Here is a 27,998-nt window from a genome sequence, read left to right on the forward strand (position 1 = left end):
AGGAGGAGGAGGAGGAGGAGGAGGAGGGAGCACGGCGGCGGCGGACAATGGAGGGGCGCAGCGCGGCGCGGGGCCATCTCCCGGCGGCCCGCCGCATTGCACGGCGCCGGGGGCCGGGGGCGAGGCGGGGCCGGCCCCCGGTGCCCCCCCTCCCCGGTACCCCCTCCCCCCGGTTCCCCCTCCATGTGTCCCCGGGATGCTGCCAGCTCCCCCCACGCATCCCCGCCGCCCCGCCCCGCGGTGCCCCCCGTATCCCGCATCGCCCCCGCACCGCTGCCGGCGCGATGGGTCGGTGGGCGATGAGTCGCTCCTGCTCCTCTGGCCGCAGCAGCCGGCCCCCTCCGCCTCCCCCAAAACCCTGCAGCTGCATCCTCGGGGTGAACGCTGGGGACCCCGTCACCACCCACCTCCCACCGCTTCCCACTGGGCCAGCACCTACAGGGGTGCGGGTGCCGCTCTGTACCCCTCCAGGGCACTGCAGGAGGGTGCTGAGACACCCCGCTGGGACTGGGGTGCTCTTACTGGTCCCCAGAGCCCCCCAGGTTGGTGGGGACATGCTCTCACCCGCAGCAGCCAGCCCCCGGCCTCGGGGGGAGAGCACGGGAAGAAGCGGCTGCACGAACACATTGTGGGCAACAGATGTGCTGGAGCCATCGCAGCGGTGGCTGTAATTTGTTTTTGCAGGCAGCTGGCCCTGCCAGGCTCTTACAGATGGGATGGGTAATATTCACCTCCGACACCCCAGTGCCGCACTGGAGAGCGGCGAGCAATGCTGGGAGCCGGCCATGCCATGCCCAGCCGACCGCTGTGCCTGTGGTTTGGGTTTAGTGGTGACACAGTATTATCCCAACCTCTCGGCTTCCTTGAAGATCCCCAGGAGACGGGAGGATGGAGGTTGCTGCAGGATCCAGGGGCAAAGCCAGGGCTTGGGGGTCTCCCAGTGCGGCTGGGCACCCCCAGGACCCATCTCCCACCAGGCCCTGATGGAAAAATGGCCCCAGCCAGCTTCTGCCTGCAAAACCCCACGGGCTGCACCCACCCTCTGATGGGAATTGTCACCCGCGGCGTGGGGACAAGCTGCAAGTGGGGCTATGGGGCAGCTGGAGAGATCCCAGTATAACCAGACGTGCCCCATATCCCCTGTCCTGGACGGGTTATCCCTGTGCTCCTTCTCTTTGCACTTTGCCTGCCCCTCTTTCACACACCCCACGTTTCTCCAGCGCTGCTCTCCCAGCCGCATCCTGTGTGTTGAGCTTTGCTGCAGTGGGACCCCTAGGACCTGCGGTGGGGGGAACCCCCTGCTCCTCCGCAAGGTCCCCCCTTGCCCGACGGCCCACGCTGCACCTGGGGCAAGAACGAGGCGCAGGATGGGCCCGCGCCGGTTGGTTTGTGCCCCGAGCTGCGCGATGACCCTGGCATTAACGGGGTGGGGCTGCCGGGTGTCCGTGGGGGGTGCGGGAGGCAGGCAGGGGGGTGCAGGGGACGGGGAGGGAGTGCGGGCAGCGCGCGGGCAGCGCGATGTACAGGCAGAGCAGGCAGCAGAGTCAGAGCCCGGATAGCTCAGTCGGTAGAGCATCAGACTTTTAATCTGAGGGTCCAGGGTTCAAGTCCCTGTTCGGGCGGTGTCGCTTTTTGCTTTCCAATCTTCAGGGGTTTTTTTATTTTCCTGCCAAAGTTGCCCGGGGCGCAGCCGGGACGCCCCGGCGGGAAGAGCCGCCGCTACTGCGGATTTAAAAGGCTTTTGAGGGGAAACAAAAAATAGTCAGGAGTAAAAGGGAAGAAGAAAAAAAAATTATCGTCGCCCGAACAGGGACTTGAACCCTGGACCCTCAGATTAAAAGTCTGATGCTCTACCGACTGAGCTATCCGGGCTCTGCGACAAGCAGCACCGAGCCGCTGTTATCAGCGCGCGCCGGCACGGGGGAGGCGCTCCGTACCGCGGGGGGGGGGTCGCACCGGGCCGGGGGAGCACCGGAGGGCTCGTACCGGGCCGGGGAGGGGGCGCAGCCCTGCACCCGCTGGGTGGAGGGAGACGTCGGAGGGCTTGCATCGGGCGGGAGGCGGGAGGCGGGTGCAGCTCTGTCCTTCGTGAGGCGGTTGGGGCGGGGTGGGGGTGGGGGCAGGAGTCTCACCGGGCGGTGGGGGGAGCGGCACCGGGCCGGGGGAAGCTTACACCCTCTTAGAGCTCGGTCCTCCACCACGTGAGGGGGCGGGCGCGCACCCCCCGCAGGGATCCCGTCCTCTCTAGGAGCAGCTTCCGGTCCGCTCTATGGCGCCCCCGCGGAAGCGGCGGCGCAGCCATGTTGCCTGCGAGGGGAAGTGGCGGCCCGGAGCCCTGCTAAGATGGTGGAGAGGAGCCGTCGGGGGATGTAGGGGTCCATCCCCCGTCCCCCGACCCGACCCCGGGCTGCAGGGCGACCTGGGGCCCATGGAGCAGCTATAGGGTGAGCCCGCCGCGGGAGGCCGGGGCTCGGGGGTGCAGCGCCCCGGGGCCGAGCGGGCCGGGCCGGCCCGGGGGAGGGCGGCGGGGGGCGAAGGCGACCGAGGGGCCAGGAGCGAGGCGCGGTGGGGGATGCGGAGGTCCCGGGGGTGCAGGGATGGAGGGGTGGTGTCGGCGGAGAGCTGCCCCCCGCCGCAGGAGCGGGCCCGGGAGAGCAGGAGCCTCGCCCCCGGCTTCTGACACCGAGCGGTGTCAGAAATCAAGTGCCAAAAGCAAGACCCAAAGCTTCCCTCTTGGAATAAATTGCGTTTCAGTAGCGTCATTCCAACGACTACAAGTGCTCTGCACCATTCCCTTGCTTGTGCTGGAAACAGCCAGGGCTCTGCCTCCGTGAAGTCATGCTCCGAGAGCTGTGCCATTCACAAACATGCTTCCAAACTTTTAAGTATTATTCTGTTTCCTGCTGAATGCTTATAAGGACATCTTACTGTTGCCTGACAGCTTACGCTTTAGCAGTTAGCCGATGCTTATACCATATACTCCAGTAATAAAAGTAAACACAAGTGGTTTTGCATTATTGCATCTTTTCCAGAACACGTTTTTTGCGTCCTCATCTTTTGCATACCTAATGGTTGACTGCAGCACCGAAAACTTTGTCAGCATTTAGAGTAGATGTTTCAGAGCAATGTGGTGTGACCAGACTACAGCAGAGAGCTGACAGCGACTGTTTGTTGCCACGTGTCGTCTTTCACACCATGATTTAAACCTTAAACACTGCCGTGCTTTTCCAGGGCAAAACGCTGTGCAGTTTAACGGTTGGAAATAGCTGCTCTAAGTGCAGTATTACCGGTGACGAAGTACTTTCAGGCTGTCTGGGGTAGTGCAGAACTGAGGGCTGTTAGAAGAACTTGGCTGTCTTTCTGCTGTGGTATTTGCTCATTTAATGCTTTCCAGCAGCTCCAAGTTACTGCGTTGCCACCGTAGGTGGCCCTGCTCCAAGCGGGGCAGAGTCGACTGTTCCTGCCAGGTAGGGCAGGTGCCGAGCGCTGCCCTATTGCTAGCAGCCTGCATGGGAAATGTGCGGATCGAAAGGGGTTAAAACTCATATCCCAAGTGCCTGCTTCTTCAGAAGCATGCTGTGGACTTTGTGTGGCAAACAGAGACGTAATAGGACTTCGAGTGAACGCCTGTATATTTAGCAACTGTTAAGAGTAGAGCAAAAGCCCCTAGATGTCCAGCAATATGCAGACTCGTAAGTGAAACATCGTGCAGCTAGTCCTGCTGAAGATGTGGTTAAAATAAGGGCTTTTCTTATTTCTCACTGCTGCATAAAATAGGTGGTTATTAGAACTTATGAGTCAAACTGAAGTGCGACAGGAAGAGTCAGCACAGTCATTTCAGGGTATTATATAGCCCTTACCTGGTGAAGAAGCTTGTTTTCGTGATTTAACTACTTCTTGCTCCGTGGTTGAATGTGTTAAAATAGTGGTATCGATTTGATGTTCCTTTAATGAAGTATCTGCTCTTGGGAAAAGCGATCCCGAGGAAAGCCCAAATTCATCTGTAAAAATAGAGGTAAACGAAAACAAGGCTCTGTGCCCTGGGTTGGAAGTGCTGCCCCGTTCCAGACATCACCAGCAACACATACCGTCAGCAACAGCTGATTTAGGGAGATTTGCAGAGCAATTTGCTAGTGTGCCTTTTTTAATTGAAACGATCAGTTTTGTTTTCTCCCCTACTTAATGTGTTTCGCAATAAAGAGTATTGCATAACAGTTGTATTTGTTAACTATGAACATTTATCAAAGGTTGGCTAATTTTGGTGCATTATTGGCAGACCTTTGGGGGGCAGCACACAACTCGTGGCAGATGCGTCCTGTCAGTAACAAAACTCATGTCAAGTGAAATTCAGAATTAAAATATTTTTTGTATTAGAAGATCTGGACTTTACACCAGAGCAGGTGCCAAAAAGGAACTCTTTAAATCAGTGTTTTAGCTAAATATTAAAAGTAGTAGCCCTGCCTTTTGTTACCGTAAATAATGCATTAAAGGACTTCTCTGTAGTGAAATTGGGCTTTTCTCTGGATATTTTTCCTGATTGACTCCCAAGTCAATATCAAAGCAACAAATTAGAGCACTTAACTGAGCACAGGACAGCAAAAATTGAAGTCAAGCAGTCTGTAAAGTGTGAAATCTGTTAACCCATGTAATTCACAGCCCAGTTTTCGCTCCTCCTGCTGCCACTTTCCAGCCAGGAGCTCCTAAAAAAACAGCCAACACTTGCAAGGTCTCATGGAGTAAAATCGCGACAGGCAGCATTTGTTGGGAGGTGACAGTGGAAGGACAACTTCGATGTTTCCTTGGCTGGCGTTGGGCAGCTCTCAAAGGACATGTATTAACTTGTTGGGAGCACAGTGATGTGATCCAGTGAAATATATGGCCCAGAGAAAGGTAGCAGGACTGTGACAGCAGTGACGGAGCTAAGAATGTAGTAAGGTGTGGTTTACAGGGAGGAGTAATGATGTTTCTGTCACCCGCCCGGTGGGCAGGAGGACTTGCAGGCATGAAAACACACAGGGACTCACACCGATAGGGACAAACCTAATTAGCTCTGACTCAATTGTCAGATTAGTGCTTGTTTAAAGCCTTCCCTCCAGGGCTGCTCTCTGCAGGATACTGTGCATGAGACTGCAAGTTTGGTTTCAGTAGAAATTTTGCTTTATTTGAAAGCATGAAAAAGAATGATGTTAACTGAGGGCAAGACTGAAATGTCAGACCTTAACCCATCGTTGCAGTGAGCCACCACAGGGTCCGCAGATACACTGAACAGTCTCTAGTTTACACTCCCTGCTGTGTTTTCACTTTGTGCAGAAGTTAGAAACCATATTCTTTCCTTGAAAGGAGATTTTAAAACAGAAGCTGGACTTGATTTAGAAGTCTAGCTTCAACTTTTCAGGCACTGCTGTTGAGAAAAGTCCATGCACCCTCCTGGGTCTGTTGAGGTCTTTTGTCTCAAGCGTTTCCTTCTGCAAGCAGCAAAAGCTGTGGTCTAGTGGGGTTTTGATCTCTTAAGAGAAGGAACTTTTACTCACAAACCAGGCAGACAACTTGTGTGCATGACCATATAAAGTGTTCAAGTGGAAAAAATGGTTCGTTCATGACTCCTATGTGATTCATGGTTTCCTCGGAGTCGTTACTCTGGCCCAGTGTCATTTTCTTACATATGTAGCTCCAAAGCTATAGAGGGGAACAGCGGTAAGTTCACTGGTGCTTCGTTCAGCTGCCTGCAAGTTAGTTCAGACACTTCCAGGGTTGTAAGGTAAAATATTTGACATAAAATAGGTGGCAAAATAGAGTAGCAGGGAAAATTAAATGGGGCTCACTGAGCAAGAAGATTCTAATTTTTCTAGGAATTTCCACCATTTGTGTTTCTGGCCCACTTGTGTACAAAGGGTGGTATCAGAAGTGACATTTTCTGCCGTGGCAGGACAACAACTGGTGGCTGCCTCCATAAATCTTGGTGGTATCTGCAGCCTAGGCATGATTTAGAGCTCGCGTGCTTGGGAAGATAGCATTCAGTAATCTGAAGACTAACTTCCTTTAATTAGAAATTAATATTACTAAGAATCAAACTTACTAAAAATACAATTTATCTGTAAAGACTGGAGGTAAGGCACTAACCCGCCTGCCTTTCTGTAATAAAACCAGTATTGAAACAGTTAAAGCAATCTTTACTTGACTCTCCTAACCCAGGGGCAGCGGAGCCCCTTTCCAGGAATGCAGGGTGGAGAGGAAATCCACTGCTTTTCTCCCTCGTTTTGTCTGGTTTTTCACACCGACTCAAGCTCTTATCAGAAGCTGATGTATTTCGTGACTCCCTTTCCTGACTAGATGAGTTGGAGGCAGGAGCGGTTTTTGAAAGAGCGACTCAGAGCCCAGAGCATCAGCAGGACTGGGAGCCCAGCCAGGCGTGGCAGAGCTCCTGGGGAGGCTTCACCGAGCACCCTCCAGGGCTGCTGGAGCTGCTCTCCTGCGCAAGGACCCGCAGACTCTTCTTGGCAGGAGCAAAGGCACTGCCTGGGAAACGGAGGCAGCAGCTGGCCCATCGCAGTGATACTCCTTAGAGCAGAGAAGGTCAAGGTTGGTAAGTTAGTCTGCAGCTGGTACAAAGTACTCGGCTTGTAGAGGATCCTGGGGAGAGTTTGTGTTGCAACGTGCATTGTCAAGGAGAAGCCTTATTTAAGATTTAAGGCGCTGATAACAGGGAAGTGGTTTTAGCTGTTGTAAGTCACTTTGAGTTATTACCTAGATCTTCTCACTATCTATGTTATTTACCAGACTTGAACATTTGAAATGCTGTAATCAAGCTTTCCTAGATATTTAGAGGTATGTTTGATCTTTGGGAATGATTTTATTCCTGGTAGTGCCTTACTTCAGAGAAATGTAATGCTATAAGAATTATCAGAAGCCTCTAACAAAGTTGTAAGTCCTTTTTAATAGATGGGGCAGCAGAGGGGTAGGAGCTGAATGGTTACCAGCAGTCAGTAACTTGAATTGGTGCCAAAGCTCAGATTTTTGTCATTACTGAGGTTTCTCCACTGCCTGCTAGATAGATGTTCAGCCTGTTTTGTCTACATCTGAAGTGTTTGGTTACATTCCTCAGGCATAATCTGGTTATTTTCTTAGTATTCACTTTTTAATGTAGCTGATCATACTGGCTCACATTCTTTGTAACTGATGTAGTAATAACAAATACATTTACTATATCTGGAAAATTCTGTGAAAGACAGTTTAGATATTGCTTTGAAAGTTTTTGGCTTTATATTTTCAAATGTAATTTAAACCGCTGCATGGGTTAAAAGTTGATGCTTCTTCCAGATTCCACAGAGTAAAAACTTGTTCAGGAGCCAGTCTTTTTAGTTCATCGCTTGCTCTAGCCTTAAGTTTACGAAAACAGCAGTTGCAGGGCTTGTTTTGATATTGCCTGCAGAAGCACAACCAGATTCACACTGAAATGGAGACTTTATTGTAACTAGGTCCAGGGACACAACAATTTTACCAGGTATACTGGTCTGAGCTTTAGTGCCGAGACTGAGGGGTCAAGACTTAAGTTCCTTCTCCAACAGGTTCAAGTTACTTTTTTTTCAGTGGCTAGTTAATTTATACCATCCTTTCTGTTTAAATATAAATAAGTTTTCAAACCTGTTGTGTGGGGTAGATTGAACTGGATTGTGCTGTGAACATGAGTCATTACAGATCATTCAGCATATGAAGATGTGCTCTTTGGGTGGCTACTGAAACTGATAGGGCTTGACAAATTCAAATAGCTGCAGGACTTCCCCTTTTGTTCCTTTCCAGGAAAGGAGCATTTCACCTGCTCACTCAGTAATGCTGTTAAAAATGTTAATTTGTAGCCTGCATCTAGTCACTTGGGATGAAGACTGCAGCAGCTTTAGCAGGTTTTCAGCTCTTGGAAAAGCAAGTGAGGAATGTGTTAATCATTGCCATCAGCACTGGCTACCCCTCCTTTTGGGCAGTCAGGGGGTTGCTGTCTTGTGAAGATTTCCATTGTGGTTGATTGTGACTCAGTTTCTATTTCCCTGCCTCTGACTCAAGGATTTCACCAAGTTAAGAGTTTGCCAATGTCCTGGTAGAGACTGGTAGTTCCCTTGACCTGGCAGGTCTCCAAGTTCCTCACCATGTTGTGCCACTCCTAGAGATGGGCAGAGTCAAAGCACCCTCAGTGCCACAGCAGATCTGTCCCAGTTGTTCTCACATGGCTGTTCCACAGGCGCTGGGCAGCTGGATGCAGCTTGGGTAGGACAAAGCAGGTCAGTTTGGACGGAGCAGGTGAGGGGCACAGTAACATCAGCATTATACAGCAGGCATTTAAGATAACACATGCAGGGCTAATTTTAAACACTGGTTTCCTGAAGCTTCTAAGAAGTGGAAGTGGTTAAACTCAAGACAAGGTTTCTCAATTTAACTGGTGCATGAACCTTCTCATTTATAGGTTTGTGCTATAAACAGCTAATCACTGCCACAATGACATCTTCCAGCTCTGCCCAGCATCCACCAGCTGAGAATGCCCACGGAGTCACGCTCGGACAAGTTAACCAGGTAATTATCTCTCCCACTTCACTGTTTTCTCCTCACTAAAGTGGTGGTTTCTTCCATCAAGACAAAGCTCTCCTGAGTACATTTAAGTGAGAAGAATTTAGCCTAACAGAATTGGGCTTTTATCCTGAGGAGTTGTATTACCTTTCACTATCAGATCAATGATTTATGAACATTCTAAAAGGGGAAGGAGGGGAAAAGCATTTAAAACTGGCCATACAAGAAATTGTGTAATACATATTTTTGTGCTGGACCTGTACCAGAAGTATTCCACATACAGCATTCCTCCAAGTGCTGGACTACTTGCGACAGTTGTGTTGGAGCTTTGTAACCTTGTATGCTGAACTTTTGTTTAGCCAGTAATGCATCCCCATGCCTTTTTTGGAGTCAACTTAGGTAGGTATCGCACGCGTAGTACTCATGTTATTGACTATTCCTAGAGTGTCCCTGGAACAAAAGGTAGTTGTCGCTGCGAGCCAAGGCCAGCGTGGCAGGTGTGTACTTTGAGTATGGCTCAACACCATGTTGACAGTCAGAGAAGAGAAATTTGCAAACAGTAACAGTAGAAATCTGGTCTAAAAATCAGGAAGGTATCTCCAAGACAGGCATCCAGCCTTCCTGAGCCTATTAATGTCTCCACAACATGAGGGGATGTGGTAGGAGTGGAAATAAGCTGATGGGAAGTTGAAACATCCTCCCATCTGAAGCTTAATTTAGAACCCATCTGAAGCTTAATTTAGAAGCTTTGAAACGTAGCCAAGTCCTATGTGGAATTGATGCATAAGTTTATTCAGCTCACTCTGCATGAAAAAAATAAGTAAATAGGCTCTGATATTAGTAGCAAAATATTGATTGTCAACACTCAGTGTCCTAGGCAGTGCAGAATAAACACTTCCATTTTGGCTGTGCAGTCGTAGCTAAGGGCCCATTTTAAAGTGATCAAGCTAACTAGGTTGCTTCTTTAATCTGAAAGAGATTTATAAGAAGTTACTTCAAAATCCATTTGAGAGTGGTCATTAGAGACATGTAAACACATAATTTCATCTTATTAAAAACCACGTGCTGATACAAGCGCTTACTTCAGTTGCGCTGAGCTTTTTGCTAGAGAAAAAGCTGTTCTTGAGAAAGAGACTTGGGGATGGACACAAGCTGTTCTGTTCAAGTTTGAAAATGCCTTTAACAAACACAATAATGAGAAAACAGGCAGACCAGGCACATTCACAGAAAAGATGAGGATTTTTTTTACAATATTAGAAAACAGTGGAACAAACACCTTGCCAAGATCCTGTCAGATAGCTGGGTGACAAATGACATTTCACAGAATCACAGAATGCCAGGTTGGAAGGGACCTCAGGGATCATCTAGTCCAACCTTTCTAGGATGAGCAGTCTAGACAAGACGGCCCAGCACCCTGTCCAGACGACTCTTGAAGGTGTCCAACGGGGCCGAGTCAACCCCTTCCATGGGGAGATTATTCCAGTGGTGACTGTCCTCACTGTGAAACACTTCCCTCTCGTGTCCAATGGGAATCTCCCCAAGAGCAGCTTGTGTCCATCCCCCTTGTCCTCTCCACGGGACTCTGTGTAAAAAGGGAGTCTCCATCTTCTTTGTAGCTGCCCCTTAAGTCCTGGTACGTGGGGATGAGATCCCCTCTGAGCCTCCTTTTCTCAAGGCTGAACAAACCCAGCTCTCCCAGCCTGTCCTCGTACGGCAGCTTCCCAGTCCTTGGATCATCTTGGTGGCCCTTCTCTGGGCCCCTTCCAGCCTGGCCCCATCCTTTCTGTACAGCGGGGACCAGAACTGTACGCAGCGCCCCAGGTGTGGCCTGGCAAGCGCTGAGTAGAGCGGGATGATGACTTCTTCATCTCTGCTGGCGATGCCCTTTCTGATGCAACCCAGCACCCTGTTGGCCGCCTTGGCCGCAGCAGCCACTGTTCGCTCACATTGAGCTTCCCCCCACCAGGGCCCCCAGGTCCCTTCCCACAGAGCTGCTCTCCAGCCAGGTGGATCCCAGGCTGTGCTGCACTTTTTTTGTGACAATCAACCAAAACCTGCTCTTACCTTGTGCAGAAAAATGGTGCTGAAGCTCAGGCTGTTTCTTGAGGAGACGTCGGAGGGCTGCAGGCAGGCTCTACTGCTTGGGAAAGGGAGTAGGGATTGTGATTGCATTTATATAGGCATAAAGGAGGGGTGGGTATGAGACACAGGTGTACCCACCTCACATTGAGAGGTAAGAGCCTTTTCCTGCCCAGCACAGATTACATGCCTTGAGAAAGCGTAAGCCTTGTCAAAGGGGAAACAGCAATGAACATTCTGTGCTGAGGACTGGACTTTGTGTCCAGTGACAGATTGAAGTATCTTGCTGTATTGGCACCTGATAGACAAGGAGAACAGAGGAAGAGATTCAGTGTGGGAAACCTGTTCGTTAGTGTACAAAATTGCATGCGATTGCGTAGCACTCAGAGAAAGTGGGGGCTTTCTGACATTTTTAGGGAACACAAAGCATTAGATCATGCGGTGGCGCTCTCCTTGGAATTGTTGAAATTCTTGTGGAGTAGATGAAGTAGCAAAGTAGGGGGGAGATAGCTATTTAAAACTTGCTGCTGTTTTATATAGTATCATCTGTCTCATCTGCTGCTTAAAGCTACTTGGGTGTGTGGGTGAAACTGAAAGGGGTTGTGGAGCAGTTGCATCATTCCAGAGTGCTTTACATTTTATGTAACAAAGATTTTTTTTGATGAGTGAGATCCACAGAAAATACAGGTTCTGATCCTTGGTGTTAATTAACTACACCTTGTGTTTAATGCGGTTTTATTATTATGTGCCAATTCATGGATCCTAATAATATGTACTCCCTAAGGTCTGTACGGAGCAGAGCCAATCTGTTCACTTGCACTAATTGCAAAAATTCAGGCGTGCTGCTCTGGTAGTGGCATCTGAATGCAGCATCATTGCTCCTGAATATATGACTCAGTAAATTCGGTTAGTCACTGCCTGGGAATCCATACCAAGGGTCTGAGTTTCCAGTCTTCCCTCACCGGATGAGTGACATCAAAGTTAATGGGACAATGTGAGTGATTAAAGCCGTTAGGGCTGGCTTCCCAAATTCATTGGCTTTTGTTGTCTTGCACTTGAGTCAGAATGATTGTGCTGATTTTCAGTCCTTCTAACTCCTTTTTAAGCGGTTGTCCATGCAGATTACCTGTAAAAAAGAATTGCAGCCATCAGCAGGTTAGCCTGAGGCAAGCAGGGTTTCCCCAAGACCTCCAGCTCGTACCAGGGTTGTCAGCTTGGTGTCTCACGCAGGTTGACTTGGGCAGCTTGGGTTTGTTAGCTGTGATACGCATCCATGCGTGCCAGGAGGATGTGCTTTCTCTCAGCAGGGCACTGCTTTGTGTCATTCCAACAAAACTCTCGGCTTTGTGTTTTAGGTGCGACCCAAACTGCCGCTTCTGAAGATTCTGCAGGCTGCAGGCGCCCAAGGCGAAACCTTCACGCTGAAGGAGGTGGGCGCAGGTTCTAGGCACTGAAACTGGGCCTGTCCCTGGTTGTTTGGGAGACGGCTCTTTGTGGGGAAGGGATGGGACTGGCTACTAATTTTTCTGTACTTTGAAGCCCTATATGCAAAATAGGGATACCTTACCCTTTTGTTGATCATAAATTATCTTGAGGGCCCTCCGGGGGAATTGGAATAGGAGTGTGAAATATTAAAGAAAATTATCCTTGAAAATCAGTAACCTCTTTAGAGAGAGGTGGGATAGCCACATTCCTGAGAGCGTGTAGGAGATTCTGTTCAGTTGTCTTGCTCTCTGCTCAGTGCGTGAAACCCTTAAAAAGGGAATTCTAGTTGATATTTTTCTTTAACTTTCCTTCAGAATGACTTGTCAGCTAAACCTAAGAGACCCTGTGAATTCATTTATTTTAAGATTAAAATGCAATATGTGTACAAGATTAAAAAAATGACACTGTGATTTACAAGAATATCCTGTCTGCAAAGAATTAAATGCAATGGTTTTTCATTATGAATGTGTCAAATATTCTTGCAGAGCCCTGTGACTTACTTTAAACACTTATGCATTTAAATATTTAGCTTCTAAAAAATTCTGCAGAAACAAATTGAGTGGCTTTAATGGGGGGGAGCTGAGTATTAAATGCAGGTTACTTGTATAGATTAACATTTTAACTCAGTTAAGTCAGTGTTTTCTGCAGTGAATGGAGTACCCTTAGCAACTTTTTGGTGACACTATCATTCAGGAGGGTCACTTCAGTGGGAGAGGGGGGTGGAACCTGCGTATATTATGCTTAATGCACTTTGCTCTCTCCTCTTGTACTCTGGGTTCCTCACTGGCAGTGTCCACTGGCTCTCAGAAGATGTTTCTCTCTGTCTTTCTTTGTGATACTGATGCACTTATTTTTGCATCTTGCAAACTGTCTCCTGAGGGACAGCACAGTAACTTGTGGTCATCCTTTAGTAATAGCTTATCCTTTTAACCAGGGATACCTTCTGCCTCCTCCCTGCCTACTTCCTTCTCTTCTTTACTCTGAGTTGAACAGCAGCAGTCTCCATCTGCAGCTCTCACCGAGGGAGACTGCCCAGATAAACGCTTTATCATCCACATGGTGTTTCGTTTTAATGTGGGGTAGCAGACTGACTTCTATTTATCCATCTTCATCCCAGTCTTCCTTCTTGTCAAGGGTTAATAGTTACATATTATACGTACTTAGAGCAATGTGGTAAAGCGCAGCTCCCTTGGCTGGAAGGCACCAACGAATTGCAGATGTCCGTAATAAGCAGGTACTATTTGCCTCACACTGTAGAGGGTAGCAGGAGACAAATATCAAACTAAAGCTAATTTCCAGGGTCTTTGGTGGTTTGGTTTCAACTGCAGATATGGCTAATGGTATTTTATGTGTGCACAGGTTATGCATTACCTGGGACAGTACATAATGGTGAGGCAGCTATATGACAAAAGACAGCAGCACATGGTCTACTGTGGAGGAGATCAGCTAGGAGAGCTGCTGGGACTGGAGAGCTTCTCTGTAAAAGATCCAAGGTAGGAAAAAGTGACCTTTAACGTACGTTGTGTTATAGAGGTGCCGAGACAGGAGACTCTTGGTGTCATTGTTTCTGTTCCCTGTCACGTAAACCTCCGTGAATACCAAGTGCCCTGCTCAGCGGCTTATTGGGAATGCATTTGATGAGTTCGAGTTTAGCTCCTTTGTTCTGAAGAGCCAGTTCTGCCTGGTCCAGGCAGAGAGCTGCTTGAGGTGGCATCTCTTCCCCCTTTTATTTGTGCATCTTCTCAGGCCCTTGATCTCACACTTAAGTGAAAATCTGCATCCTTCAATTAAGTTCTAAGCTAGAATTCTCTGTAGCAAGCATTTAGGGGTGGCAAAAAAAAAACCCCACCGCAGTTTCCACTGTCTCTCTGGATAATAAAAAGAGAATTTCTGTCCCTGGTTCAAAAGGGTAGTGCTGTTTGGTTTTGTGAGTATACTCAGCTGTCGCCTTCTTTCCCACAGCCCAGTCTATGACATGTTGAAACGGAACCTGACTTCTGCTGCAATGGCAGGTAGGTTTGTCACAGTATGGGCAAGTATATTCAATGTAGTGTTGATGTAACTTGGGTAAGTAATGATATTCAGAAAAGAGAAATGTTTCTGAAGTTGGAACAAACTGCTAATGAAGGCTTTGACAAGACAATCTCTTTGAGTATGTGTCTTTTCTGTGTGTCCACCATCAGTAGCTGTGATATGAAGTCAGTTAGCTGTTTGAGTAACGTGGCTGCCTATAACCAATGGCCAAACCTCGGAGCAGCAGAAACGCTCTGTCTGGAAGCACACTGATAGAGCTAAAAAGTGTGGATGTACAAATCAACGTGGCTGAAGTATCCCATCCAAATCATTATTGATTTCTGTTTTTTCTCAGTTTCATAGCATGCGGCAACTTCTCGCTCTCACCTCGTTTTATACTTTCATAGTCTTGAGACTGAATGTAAGAGTGCTGGAAACCCAGCCTAGTTCTGCGAGCCAAAGAGGTCTGGACTTTAATTGAACACTTGAAACTTTAAAGGTCACTGTTACTTTCCCAGCTCATAAGAGAAATCAAATCTATCTACATCAAAAGTCCTTCAGTCATAAATTAAAATGGATTTTTAAATTAATCTCAGCTGATTGCTTCCTTGCAGCCAGTTTCTACTGTATGGCTGGTAATCTTCATTTGGAAAAAAAAAAAAAAAAAACCTCTGATGAAACTATAGGTGTGCAAATCCTGCGGGAGCTGCACCAGGAGAGTTGCGGAGTCTTGTGCCATACTTCCTGGGGTCTCTAAGCAGCTAATATGGTCTTAGTTCTTCATAAGTGCATATTCTATTTTTGCACACGTGCATAAAAACTTGTGCAAATTTAGACACTGAGAAAACGTGGCCCTAAACAGCTTAGTCCTCTGCTTTGAGCCATGTATTGGTGCCTCTGAGGTCCCCTCCTTCCACTATTTAGATAGAAGAATCTTCCTAAGTGGACTCTCGTCTAAACATGCTACCTACAGAGTAACTGTGTGAGTGCTGTCTCCCTCGCTGGTGATGCCCTGGTGTCTTCCCTATAGGCAGTGTATGTGGAGAGCAAAGGATCCCAGCAAAACTCTCTCTCCTCTGCTGCCCTGTCCCCTTCTGCTTGGTGCGTGCATGTGTCTGCGTGCGCGTGGCTGGCTCTGTGTGCGTGGTCCAGTCATGGTGTAACTATTTTTAAACCTACCAAAGGAAGTACTGTTCCTTTAGGGAGATGATCACTGAGTTATACCACCGTGTCTGCTTGTGTATGTGTGTGACTATAAAACGAAACAAGCTTGGCAGACCAGACCTTTGACAAATAGATAGGAAGGATGACTCTAGGTATTGTTATTCCTATCTTGTAACGAAGGAAAAACTAGAAGTGCCGTAGGGCTTAAAGAGGTCTTCATGTTTCACGTTTTGTAATAGCTGCTTGTATTCATTAGCCAAATCAGTGCTTATCAGCACATCATTTTGCAGATTATCTTGGCCACTTCTTTTAAGTACACTTGTAGAAAGGAAAGTGACTGCAGTACATCTTGATACTGAGGACTAAACTCTTACATAATGCTCTTTATCAGATGGTGTCCTTACTTGGCTAGCTTTCACTCTAAGTGACTCGCACAAGGTGTATTTAGGAATACCTCACTTTAAGGACAATGGTGTCTAAGGCTAGTTTGCATTACTTGTAAAGTGTTAGAAGAGTAAGTCTTCACCTCTTCTAATGCCCATGCAGAGCCAAAGCAATTACAGATGAGCCAATTGGCTTCTGTTTTCCTTCAGGTATTAAATCATCGGTGACTACAGAAGCTGTAGGGTGATGGAAGGGAAGAAAGGAAAGCTGAACTAATGCATGGAGGGCAAAGAATATGGGATAGAGCCATGTCATTTTGTGGTCCTGTGTTTTGGCTCATTTTATGGACCACTTTGTGGTCCACTTTTCTGCCTATAGCAGTATTGGTGCCATGATTCATGGTGTGAATCAGACTCTTCATGTCTGCTTGGCATTCAGCAGGGGATTTCTCTGCTAAATTGAAAGGGGAGAAGCAGGAGCCATCCTTGTATCTTTTGTTCTCTAGCAAGTCATTCTGTTTAGAGGGTAGGCTTCCTAAGTGCATCTCTCCTATTATGTAGAAAGATTTCTGTTAATTTGGTTGTCCTTGCTATTTAGGTTGGCCTTTTAATTAACTCTTGGGGCCAGCATGATCATCTGGATTAAGATGTTTTACAGATGTGTACACAGTTACCCAGGAAAGGGCTTGCTGTGCATGGAATTTTCCCTTCTTTAGCCTAGTCATTCCCACACCCTTTAAGAAAGATGTTTTTCCTGTCTCAGCATAAGCTGAAAGAGATGGTGTCCTCAGGTCTTTATAAAAATCTTACTCTTCTGTGTTCACCTTCTTCAGCATGGATCTGGTCCAGCCCTCAAGTGAGAGTCCCCACCCTCTGCTCTTGCTCTGGGTTTCTGCCTCCATGCAAACCTCTTGTCTAAAGGACCTAGAACGTGTGATGGGAGGACAGCCTGTAGGAAAAAGAATAGTTTTTCACATTGGGAAGAAGGTTCTTAGATGCTGTGAGGTTTCATCAAGCTTCATCTCTGAGGAGGCACAGACTCTCTATTCCATAGGCTAATGCCTCCATATGTACCTAGCAAAGCCTAGGGAATACTGGAGTAATGCCTCTCTAGGAAATGGCCAGCTCTCTAAGGAAGAAAGGGTTCTGTTTCTCTTAAAGGGTTACTTAGAGGTCTGCCAAGCCTGGCTCGTTGGTTGCTTGCTGAAGACCCTCTGTGTTGTGAGAATGGTTATTACCAGGGAAGGTTTTTTCTTTTGTTTTACCTGCCATCTAGATGCTGCACAGAATCTCGCAAAGGAACAGAGCGTCGATAAGCCAAGCCAAGACCAGCTGAAGGTAAACCCACTGCCTGGTGGTTTATTTTGTTGTACAGAGTGCCCCTTCTCTGTACCTGTGCATGGTGGACTGCCAGAACTTTGTGCTGCTTGGCTGCCAGGTCCTCACCTTCCTGAAAAGTTCTTGGAGTCCACAGAGCAGGGACAGAGTGACCCTTCTCTGTTCTCTTCATAACAGAGTACCAGTCTCTGAGCGCGTTTCTCTGGGGTGTAGCACTTCTAGTCCTCAGTTCCTCCAGCGTGCTCTGTATTTTCATGTCTTTCCCCCCTCTCTCCCATCCCCTCTCTGAGTAGGAATTGCCAAATAATTAAGCTTTCTAAAATGTGTGAACGAGTTTTGTGTTTAGTAGGATTGTTTTCAGAAGCTTTCAGGCAGAGTCTGAAACCTAGGAAAAATCTTTGCGCATTCAAACTTGTTTCCAGGTGTATTTTGGGATTAAGGTAGTCTGATCCGGGAGGTGTCCGTTCACACTGGGGGCCAGGGAGTCACAAAGATGCACACAGAGTACTACTGCAATAAAGATGGCAACTTTTGGACTTTTGCCGATCTTAAGATTTTTCCTAGGTTGCAAGTATATTGTTTGTGCTGATTTACAAGTGCATTAGCCTGCTTAAAGGGTTAATAGTGTATAGTTTTTGTTCAGAGACTTTTATTTCTCTTCATAACTTCTTGGTCTTGTACTGCAGCTGGTGACTCGGAATGGAAGTGCTACATCCCCTTGTCCCTATAAGCTCTGATGGACTAACATGTTTTTTTTCCTTCCTTCATGCAGTGTAGCCGGCAGGAAGCTTCTGACACTGGCATCATGGAGGGCGAAAGCAATGCTTCTGCTTTGTCTACCTCAGAGCAAAAATGTGAGAATTATGAAGGTGAGTGCCAGCTTTTCTGCAGTAACACAATGTGTACAAGCTCTGCTGCTCCTTCTCGAGTGTGACACGTTGAGCTCTGCATCATCAGAATGCTGGAGGAGGGTGTTGGGAGACTAATAAAAGCCTGTTGTGGAACTTAATCTTTAAAAATCATCATTTTATGCTAAAGATTGAGAGAACTGCAAATGTTTGCCAGAGGTATTTTATGATAGACGTGTTTTCTAGCTTGGATATTTGGTCTCATAAATAAACAAACATTTTGAATAAAATGGCAGGTTAAGCCCCAAAAGCACATCTATCACTAAACAATGCCATGAAAAATCTACAGACCTTGCTGAAGGGTAGTTTAAATGCTGAAATTATACTTGTATCTATTTATCTTCCCAAGGGATTCTCTCCTCTGATTACACAGAACACAGCCTGAGCCGTCTGCAGTCATTACCTGCAAACCAGTCAGGGAACTGAATAACAATGGAATTTTTTTTCTATCCAGCTTAAGTGTAATACAGCTCCTTCATACTTAGACATTTCCTTTGTTTTAATGCCTGGGGATTTCTTGCTGGTTCACTCATATGGATTTCTGATGTCACAGAAGCATTTTTCCTGTTTTTCTACTTTCTATTCTCATGTCGTTCTGATATCAAGGAACCTAATTTGTAAAACCAAATCTTCTTTGCAAGTGTGGGTGTTTCCAGATCAAATGAGAGTGGTAGCTATTTTCCTGGCTGCGTGTACAAAAGAGGTAGTAACAGTCCTTGTCTGTGCCTTTGAAACTCTTGGCACTAAAGAGAGAGAGATTCAAGGTTATCTTGAAATTCAGACTGCCGAGTTTAGGATCATAGACTAAACTGCACGGGCTAAAAAGGAGGCTGAAGCATGGGGTTATGGAGGATGAATTCTTACCTTCCTGCTTCCTATTTTGAGCCTGGTTTGGGAATTCAGGAGCTCCCTTCACTGGAAATTTCAATTAAATTCAAACCAGTTCTTTCTGTGGCTTAAGTCACCCAAGAAATCTACTCAGTGTTGGCTTGGTTAGAGCTCTGAAAGAAGTTCCTGTTTCTGTATCGAGTCTTAAAAGTAAGATAAAGCTAAAGAGAACTGATACCATTATAGAGACACTGGGAACACTGGGGTGCTTCTCTGATGGCTGTGCAGTGACTGTTTCGCCAGGTTCACTTGGGTAGGTACACGAGTACAGATGTGCAGCAGATGTGACATCCCAGTACACTCATACAAACCCCAAAGCTCTTTGCAGTAACTGGCTGTAAGAAGGAGGAAGAAGGATTTCTAAAATCAGATGGGGCCAAATTTTTCTCTGCTAGTTTCTTAAATAATGTAGGTGTGGCATGACTTAGATTCTACTTGGCTCTTACAGACAAAGACTTAATAGAAAACCTCTCTAAAAGCAAGAAGCCTAAACTGGACCTAGTGTTTGAGGAATGGGATGTAGCTGGTCTTCCATGGTGGTTTTTAGGCAACCTCAGAAGCAATTACAAGTCCAGAAGTAATGGATCAACAGATATTCAGACTAACCAGGTGTGTAGACATTTTAAATAGGTGCGCTGTATTCTCTTCCTCTCCTCTTTTGGGTTCCAAGTAAATAAAATACTCTTGTTCTTTCTTTCCCCTTCCCACTCCAGGATTTTCAGCCTCTCCCTTGTGTGTTCCTGTCCCAGCCTTTCACATCAGGTGGTTGGTTACCTTTAGTGTTTGTTCTTAAATAAACTAGGCGCTCTCTGAAGGCTGTGTTCAGCCGTCAGAGGTCCTTCTGCACTCCAGAGCATTGGTTGCGTTTCAGGAGTTGCCCCTCTTCTGGGTTGAAAGTTGTTACGCGGTGCAGGTGGCTGTAGCGTGGTGGCCAGCTGCTGTATGGCCAGCTAGCCAGGGGAAGGAGCATAGTGCTGCTTGCAAAAAGGGGTGTCTTGGTGAGGGTAGTGAGCTGCCCCTGCCTCTCCCAGGCATGACTGGAGAAGCAGCCCAGGGCTGAGAAGGCTGTTAGGGAGGAAAAGGGGAGAGGCACTCGCTGTTGCGATGGCTGCGGTGTTGGTACCTGCTGCTGCTAACTTGAGCTCTAAGTGGTCTCTTCTGTTTCTTTTCCAACAGGACATAGACACTGCCATTGTTTCAGATACTACTGATGACTTGTGGTTCCTCAACGAATGTCCGTCGGATCAGAGCAGTGCTGCAGTCAAGGTGGAAACAGTTGACTGTGAGGAAGTAAAAGAAGTTGACAAAAAGGTACCTCTTCAAACAGCCACAGTGCATGTGTTCCACAGGTTGGCTTTGTTTAATTGATCTCATCATGCAGTGCTGTTTTTGGAGGAGCTAGATCTATAACCACCCAGAGTTTAAACCGTGTTTAGAAAAGGCTGTCACCATTCCGTACATGGGAGTGGTAGCTTTCCTGTGTAGTCAGTCTGCTTGATTTTGGTTTAAATGTATGTATTTTCAAGGCACAAAATTAATTTAAAATTAATTAAACTCTAGCAGCAACTTTACTTTCTTTCTAGCCATTATCTGCAAGACTAATATATGAAAGACTTGAAGAGGCGAATGTCGGTTTACGTTGTGTTAGCATTCAGTGTAAGGATAGGGTGGCCTCATTCTGCTCGCTGAGGTGGTATAAGATTGGTCAGGAGTAATTAATAAAATGTGTGTTAAAAGGATTGAGTTCATGATTTCTTCCATGGAAATGAGTAGGACCACTCAGGTGTGTATGTCTGTATCTGTATGGTTCTTACGTGCATCAGAGAGAGGGATGAGTTGACCACAGGCAAATACGACTGTAAACCAGCCCAGCCGCAGTTATCATTCTGGAATAGATATAGTACATAAAATGGGTTTTCATTCACTTCTAGAAATGGCTTAATTCTCATGGTGATGATGTAGTCATTTTAGTTTTGGTGTGCAGTGCCAGGCACATCATAAATACAGATTATTGTGATTATTGTGCCCCTCTAACAACGCGTCCCTCTTTCCAGGTGACTGAGGATGCATGTTTGCATGACTTTGAGGATTCCCAGTGCTTAAGCGATGACACAGACACAGAAGCTACTTCTGAGGTAGGCATCCTTTAGGTCAGCGTTCTTCGCGTGGAGTGTGCTGCTGTCCCAGCTGTAGTTGGAAAAACTCATCCTACAGCTACTGTTGGTTGTGGTTTTTGTAACCTATGTGAAGGAATGTAGGGATTTGTTTGATCTGGTCTGGCTCATTTTGGATAGGGCTCTATTAAATTCTAAACCGGGTGGGCATTGAGCAGTGGCAGCCCATGAATGCTCTGACCCACCCAGTCCAAAGACACCAAGTGTCTCTCCTGCTCACAGAGCAGGCCCGGAACTTACGTGATTTCAGCTACTTTTTGTGGCAATGTGAGAGAATTTATACGTGCTCTAGCGAGGAGGGGTTTTTGTCTAGGAGATTAGGGTCCTTGTTTCTGCATTGCTCATCCCTTTTGCGCAGGGTGGTGTGGTGTCAGCACGGGCAGCCAGGGCTTTTCACTCATGATTTAACTTGTCCCTTCACACACCCAGGAAGTGAATGAAGATTAGGCCCTCAGTTTCCAGCACGGTCAGTCTAATGGTATATGAAGTTAGTATTAACAATATCCATGTATGTTCTAATAAGGTTAATTCTGTATTGTCCTCTGAAAGGAAATCTGGAGTATAGAGGTAGAGATTCAGAAATCTAAGGTAGGCACTTTGTAATCACTGAAGTGCTCATACTCAAAAAGCCTTGTTACTGGAAATTTCTGTGTCAGGGTTCCACAGAGTCCTGGGTGTCCAGGCCAGCTCTGAGGCTGTCAGTTGTTTTGTGGTAGGCTCTGGGATGAGAAGAGAATCCACTGCTCATCTCACTCTCAGTAACCTGAGATACTTGTATGGCCTTTGCCAGGAGGAGAGCCTGCATACCTGCTGGTGTAACGTCTTTGCCCTTGCAGCGCCTCTCTAAGGACAGACCACAGCTGCTTTCCCTGTTTAAACGAAAAAACAAGGCGGAAAGAGAGAATAAGCAGTAATTACTGGGTTGTCACCCCTCCCCACCACCCCATTCCTCTTCTGAGTTACCTCATGATAAATACTGAGGGACACCAAATTTGTGTTCTTTCATTTGTCCTTTTTTTCTCCCAGTCCTTCAGGCTGCCTTTTTGAGGTTTTGTTGTAAGTCAGCAAAAGTGTATCATGATACGCTTTGCAGCTGATGGCACCACAATTCTTTATCATTATTTTTTAGACTGTGCATGCTTGATAAATTAGGATGTCCCTGACATTGGACAGCTGAATCATAGCTCTGAACTTGGGCAACTCTTGCCCTTGCTATGCGGGGTAATCAAGTAAGCCGCTGTTAGTTGTGCAGATTCAACAGATGCTAAGTGATTAGCGAGTCTGGGAAATACATTCCTGGCTCATTCCAGGAGCTCTACCCTTGAATTTAGAGTGAGATACTGAAAATTCAATAAACTGCACAGCTTGAGAACATTGTATTCTTCTAGAGTGCTTGAAGGCTGGGAGGAAGGAAGGACAGATTTTAATGCTTAAGACATCTGCATCTGTAGAATGCACAGGGGTAGTCAAATTCTCGTCAGGCTTTCTGAGGTGCTGGTGATCAGACTAGCAATCCTGCGTTCGCAAGCTTATACTAGGTAATAAATGTCCTTTCTTGATGAATCTTCTTTGCTGCTTTTCCTATGTAGAGGAAACGAGTCGTATGCAAGAATACACTAACTTGCTGCTTCTTTGTCTGCCTCAATCATTCCTCAGGACTGCTGGCAATGCACCAAATGCAAGAAATTTAACTCTCCAGGCAAACGGTACTGTTACCGCTGCTGGGCCTTACGGAAAGACTGGTACTCAGATTGTCCCAAACTGGCTCATTCTCTTTCTCTGTCCAACATTGATGCTATGCAAAACAAAAACGGTGATGAAGGGATAGATGTCCCCGACTGCCGAAGGACTATTTCTGCTCCAGTTGGCCAACCCAAAGACCTGTACGTGGTAGAAAACAAGTCACGTGTAGATCCCTGCAGCTCTATCGAGTCTTTGGATTTGGCACAAGAATGTGAAAGCAAGGAGTCTCTGTTGCATTTCACTGAGCATAAAAAGGAGGAAGAAATACAGTCTTTAGAGAGCATAAAAAAATTACTGAATCCTTGCTTCTTATGCCATAACAGACCACGGGATGGGAATATTGTCCATGGAAGGACTGCGCACCTTGTGGCCTGTTTCAAGTGTGCAAAGATGCTGAAGAAAAAGAGATCGCCTTGCCCAGTGTGCAGGAAAGAGATTGAGATGGTGATCAGGATCTTTATGGGGTAGTTGAGCCAGTTCAGGCCTTCCCCACCAAAAGATAGCACACAGACTTCCTTGCACTCGCACAAACCCTAACTTCAGAGCTCAACCGGTGAATACCAAAGAGAATTAAGATTCAAATCTGACGAAGAACACTGAAGAACTCTTTGCATTAAAGGAAGCAGCATTCACTTCTCAATGTCCATTTAAATGAAAGCCTGTATGGAGCAGGGAGTGACCAGCACGTTGATATTAATACCCTAGCTTTGAAATTGTCTAAATCTTCTAATTTCAGCTCAGTGGTGTCGCTAGGATTCTCTGTTCTGACAACTGGTCCTTGCAGAAAACAAGTCTTGGAAAGAGTTACAGCTTTGGCTGATGGAGTGTTGTTCTCCCAGTAAGTTAAGCCCTGTGCAATGCTTTCTAAAGGGGGTGGGAAAGAGGGTGGGCGGGAAGGGTAGACCACGGTTTTTGCAATATAGGTAAGCCATTTCTCCAAGGATCAGTTCTCCTGAGGGCAGTGAGAAGTAAATAAGTTGGTTTCTGAAATGTTTTTTTGTTTAATGTAAGTTTGTTAGGTAAGGTGAAGGTCCTCTTGCTCCTAGACTTGAAATAAGTCCACCCAAACTTCTAATCCGTATCTATCTGAGATCACATACCAGATGGCAAAAAGAATACTTTGCTTTGTTGTTGAATCTTTTAATTTCTATTTTAATTTCTGTTGATCCTTTTTTTCATTTAAATACAGTTCTGTGTCATCTTGCATAGCTCTGATGAAGCCTGTCCAATGTCAGCTCAGGATCTGGTCTGCCAGCTGTAACAGCTCTATGTATGCTTTGGGATGTTTTCATATGTCTGTGCTTCTACCTGCCTCATAGCGTCAGGCCAGCCTAGATGGAAGATGCTCACTTTAGAGTGCTTTAAAAACAGGATATGGGCCTTTGAAGGAAAAAAATAATTCCTCTAAAGCACCATTTGCAGCCTATGGGCTGTGTGCTTCATGTTAGCTTTTTTAATTTTCTGCGCCAATTTTCTTTCCCTGTGATTTAACGCTTCAAATCTGTTTGCAGCATTTACGTTGCCCTTCAGAGAGCTGTGCATGGTTGCTCTACTTGCTGTTAAAACTCAGCTAGAACTTGCAGTTTAAAAAGGTCTAACCCTTTTCTGAGATCATATCCTAGAGTGTGCTCAGATCTTCCTCAGCCTTCCTGTTCTCCAGGGCTTTGGAGGGCCTGCATGATGCAGCAGTAGCAATAGTGCCTTCACCTTTCAGGTATACAGGTGTTTGAATTCAGTCCGGTGTCTAGAATAAACCCCGTTTTCTCATCTTCTCTATAATTCCCTCTCTGATCTATAAAGTACACCTGAAGACAGGAAAAAAAAAAAGACAATGCTAGTATCTCGGTGCTTCTCAAGGCTCTTTCCCTGTGATTTCCCACACTCCTTGTGCCCTGGCGCAGCCCTAGCAGGTCAGGCGTGCAGTGGAGGCCCCAGAATCTGCCCAGCAGAAGGTCCCAGCAAACTGCGACATCGAAGTTGTTTCTCGGAGTAGGTGCTATATGCAGTCACTGCCTATCACTGCCAAAAGTCAGGTCTACTTTATATTTCGCATAGTATTATGATTATTTCTATGTTCGCTATAATTTAGGCTATTATTGTTAGCTGTTATTTACAGTTGTGTTTTAAAAATCAGAGTATATCTGTCTGGTGTTTTGGCTCGCTATCTGGGAGTCCATGGGAATCATTCCACATGGAAAAGCTGATATATTGCTCCCTTAACTAAAAGACTCTGAAATTGCTGGTGGTGCACTTTAATCATGCTAAGATCACCAGCATTACCGCCTGGAATACAGAAGGGAGTTCCCGTCAGGTAGTTTTTTCCCTTTTTGGGTAGTTTCCTTTCCTTTTAAGTGTCTTTGGCTCAGCAGGGTGCGTTGTGGCGCACTTTTGAATACTGTGAATTCCCCCTCGCCCCGATTGCTTCCAAGAATAAATGTTTTGCTAAAAGCAGTTTTACTGAACTGTTCAGGTCTGGCCACACTGAAAAGCCAGTAATTTTGTGTTGACTGAAAAAAAGAAGTCAGGAGAGTTTCCAGTAACAGGGTTGAATATCCCTACCAAAATCTGACCGAGATCTGTAGGCAGATTCCATCGTTAAATGAAAATTGTTGTCAGTGTGGCAGTTTGTGGTAAAAAGCAAACTTGCAGGATAACTTTCAGTGTAACGATCTTTGTATCTGTGATTTCTTGTTCAGTGTAACCGTGGTGTTTACAACATGCATTTGTCGAGTTCTTAGTTCTTTTTAACTGAAATAGTGGGCATAAGATATCACAATGTTACAGTTTATTTTCCTTTCTATAGAAGAATAAGCTACTGCAGTGGAAGCACGTCGTGTGTAACTGTAACTGCCCAGGTTGTGGCTGGGGCTTGGGGGAGGGGGGTGGGGCGGGCGGTTTGTTTTGGTGCAGGAGAAGGGGAGAAGAATGTTTTATTGCTTTAACTTAAGTCTAAATAAGTAGCAATTTTAGGAAGTACAGGCTTAATGTACGGATTGAAGAACTAGCTCAGAGCACTCAGCTGCAATACTTCTGTGGCAGTGCAGATGAGAGACTGGCCAGGCGGTGCTGTTACTTTCCTGTTCTACAGACATGGCAGTTGATGTGGAGTCCTAATTCAGACACCTGTTTTTTGGAAGAGCTGAGCATTTCCCCGAGATGGGTGCGAACTCGGGTTCTCTGAGTAAGTCATTGGCGTCTCGTAGCAGATGACAGTTCTTCTCTCTTACAGTGGTTTCACTATGAAGTGCAATATGAGAGAAGAGGTCTTTGGTAGTCCTTAGCAGTCATTGCTGCGTGTCTGGAGAAGCGTTGAGCGCAGCTGACTTTTGATGCCCACATTAGGAAGGTTTATCTGCTTCACTGCTTTTTCTTCAGTGACATTGGTTGCTGTTCCTCAGGAACCCGCTGAAGTCTCACTAGCACAAGTGGACGTGTAGGCCAGGTTTCATTTACTAGATCCTTTAGCTTTTCAGCCAGAAGTTTGGGCACCAGTTATGCCCAGAACCAGCATATTTCGTACTTTGGTGGGGATTTAAAAATAGTATGGGAACCATGAAGCTCGCAGCTGTATAGTGCCGTACAGCACATTATAGTGCTCTGCAGCATGAAACCATATGTATATGTAAACTCTCCGTATTGGCAGCCAGAGGTACGCACTTGGCATTTACTCCTGACAGTCTTTCTGGTTTAAGTGCCTCTTCTCAGTTACTCTCGGTGACTCTTGTTTACTGACACACAGAGCACATCAGCCTTTTCTTCAGCTCCTTCTTCAAAAATCTCAGTGTCCACCCGCTGTATTATTGAGCCAATTTGGCCTCAACAAAGCCCTACAAAGATCCTCTGGAGCAGCCCCCCCCCGAGTGCTTATTTATTCTGAAATGGGTGTTTCCACAAAGACAGCAATGAACTTTCTGCCTGCCTAACGTATTTATTACGGTGCATGCCTGTGATGGAAACCATAATACATCTTGCCAGGGTCTGCTCCATCCTTCTGCATCCAGCATAGATTGTATCTGCTACTGAAAAGCTGTCCTTGCAGAGAAAAAGTGGCTGTTGGACAAATAGAAGTGGAAATGGAGTGGAAACTGAGTGTCTTAAAACCCATTGGGGTAGCTTGGTCTTGCCTGCTCACACTCTGCCTGTTCTGAGCTTCATCTTCCAGTCCTGGAAGAAAAAGCAAAATGCTCTCACTAGAGGCCTTCAGTGAAGGCTGACCATTTTGGAAGATGCCATGATTAAGCGATTGAAGGAAGAGCCAGGGCACTGGTCTTCATTCTCTCTTCATCCATAAGCTGAGCAAGGAACTCCTCGAGTCCTGTGCATGCTCTTCAGCCACCTGGATGTTGGCAAGCAGCATCGGGATCCTTGAAAAGGAGGTACTGCGAGGTTGTTCTATCAAGAGCAAGAATGAGACCCACAGATTATATGGGGGTGATAAACTGTGTTTAGAACAGCTCTGGAAGCACACATGACCTTCGGACAGCAGCGTTTCTGCTCTGGAAATCCTTCTTCGGTTATCTGTCCACAATGGCTGGAATTTTGCTTGCTCTCCTTTGCAAACAAGCGGGAGACCCTGCTTGCGGCCCGGTGGCAGTGTCTGACCAGCAGAAGAGTCGGCTGCCACAAGCTGGGTTACGCATCCCATCGGCCTGCTCTCTGCACCTTATTATGGTTAATACAGGCAGCTGTTGTGACTGCAGACCTGTTTTTCTGTGCTATTTTACCCTGGTAATGTGCACTTGCTGCCCACACGTCTGTGGGGATGCCCCATGCCTGCCACACTGGTGCTTTAAGAAGATGGAGCCCTCTAAACCCCTGAATCTTCAGAGTCTCCGACACCTAGAATACATAACCACGTCTGAGGATCGGTCTGAGAAGGTGCACGAAGGCGGCTGGAACATGTTGTACCTCTGGCAAAGATAAAGACTTGCTGTTCTGGAAAGTGTTTTCCTGCTGGATCTCCCCAGTACCCTTCCCTGCAGCCTGTTGTTCCCAGATATATTTTTTCTTGTTTAGAAAAACTCCATGTCTCAGTGTACACCCACAAGGTCACTGCAATAACAAGCAGGAGCGCTTGCTAAACATCTGTGTGTTTGCACTATTTAAAGAAAGGCATGTATCACAAAATTGATGACCTGTTTTTGTGCCCCGCACATCATGAATTTAATTAAATTGAGCGCATTCTATGATAATAGGTTTATTTTTTCATTTGTACTGCGTTTCGGGGAAAACCTTTAAGTAAAGGAAGTTAAGCAGCCTGTGATCTTCCT

The 27,998-nt window shown here is 46.5% G+C and overlaps 1 protein-coding gene and 2 non-coding genes across 4 annotated transcripts; 2 read left to right on the forward strand and 1 right to left on the reverse strand.

Moving 5' to 3' along the window:
- Window positions 1–1,549: 1,549 nt before the first annotated feature.
- TRNAK-UUU (transfer RNA lysine (anticodon UUU)) lies at window positions 1,550–1,622 on the forward strand. Its single transcript has one exon. It is a non-coding gene; the product is annotated as a tRNA-Lys (tRNA).
- Window positions 1,623–1,799: 177 nt separating this feature from the next.
- TRNAK-UUU (transfer RNA lysine (anticodon UUU)) lies at window positions 1,800–1,872 on the reverse strand. The gene has a single exon. It is a non-coding gene; the product is annotated as a tRNA-Lys (tRNA).
- A 411-nt stretch (window positions 1,873–2,283) lies between these two features.
- MDM4 (MDM4 regulator of p53) lies at window positions 2,284–27,986 on the forward strand. Of its 2 annotated transcripts, none has more exons than XM_064472225.1 (11): window positions 2,284–2,444; window positions 8,453–8,559; window positions 11,988–12,062; window positions 13,477–13,610; window positions 14,080–14,129; window positions 16,954–17,015; window positions 17,788–17,884; window positions 19,260–19,420; window positions 19,988–20,122; window positions 20,866–20,946; window positions 22,642–27,986. In XM_064472225.1, exons 2-11 carry the CDS (start codon window positions 8,485–8,487, stop codon window positions 23,194–23,196), a joined length of 1,425 nt encoding a protein of 474 aa, XP_064328295.1. In that variant the 5' UTR covers window positions 2,284–2,444; window positions 8,453–8,484; the 3' UTR covers window positions 23,197–27,986. The 2 variants fall into 2 exon arrangements, with proteins under 2 accessions (XP_064328295.1, XP_064328296.1); XM_064472226.1 differs by lacking the exon at window positions 2,284–2,444 and adding an exon at window positions 6,359–6,579.
- The last annotated feature ends 12 nt before the right edge of the window (window positions 27,987–27,998 follow it).

The sequence above is a fragment of the Phalacrocorax carbo genome, chromosome 23, assembly GCF_963921805.1.
Source record: "Phalacrocorax carbo chromosome 23, bPhaCar2.1, whole genome shotgun sequence".
Classification (NCBI taxonomy): Eukaryota; Metazoa; Chordata; class Aves; order Suliformes; family Phalacrocoracidae; genus Phalacrocorax; species Phalacrocorax carbo.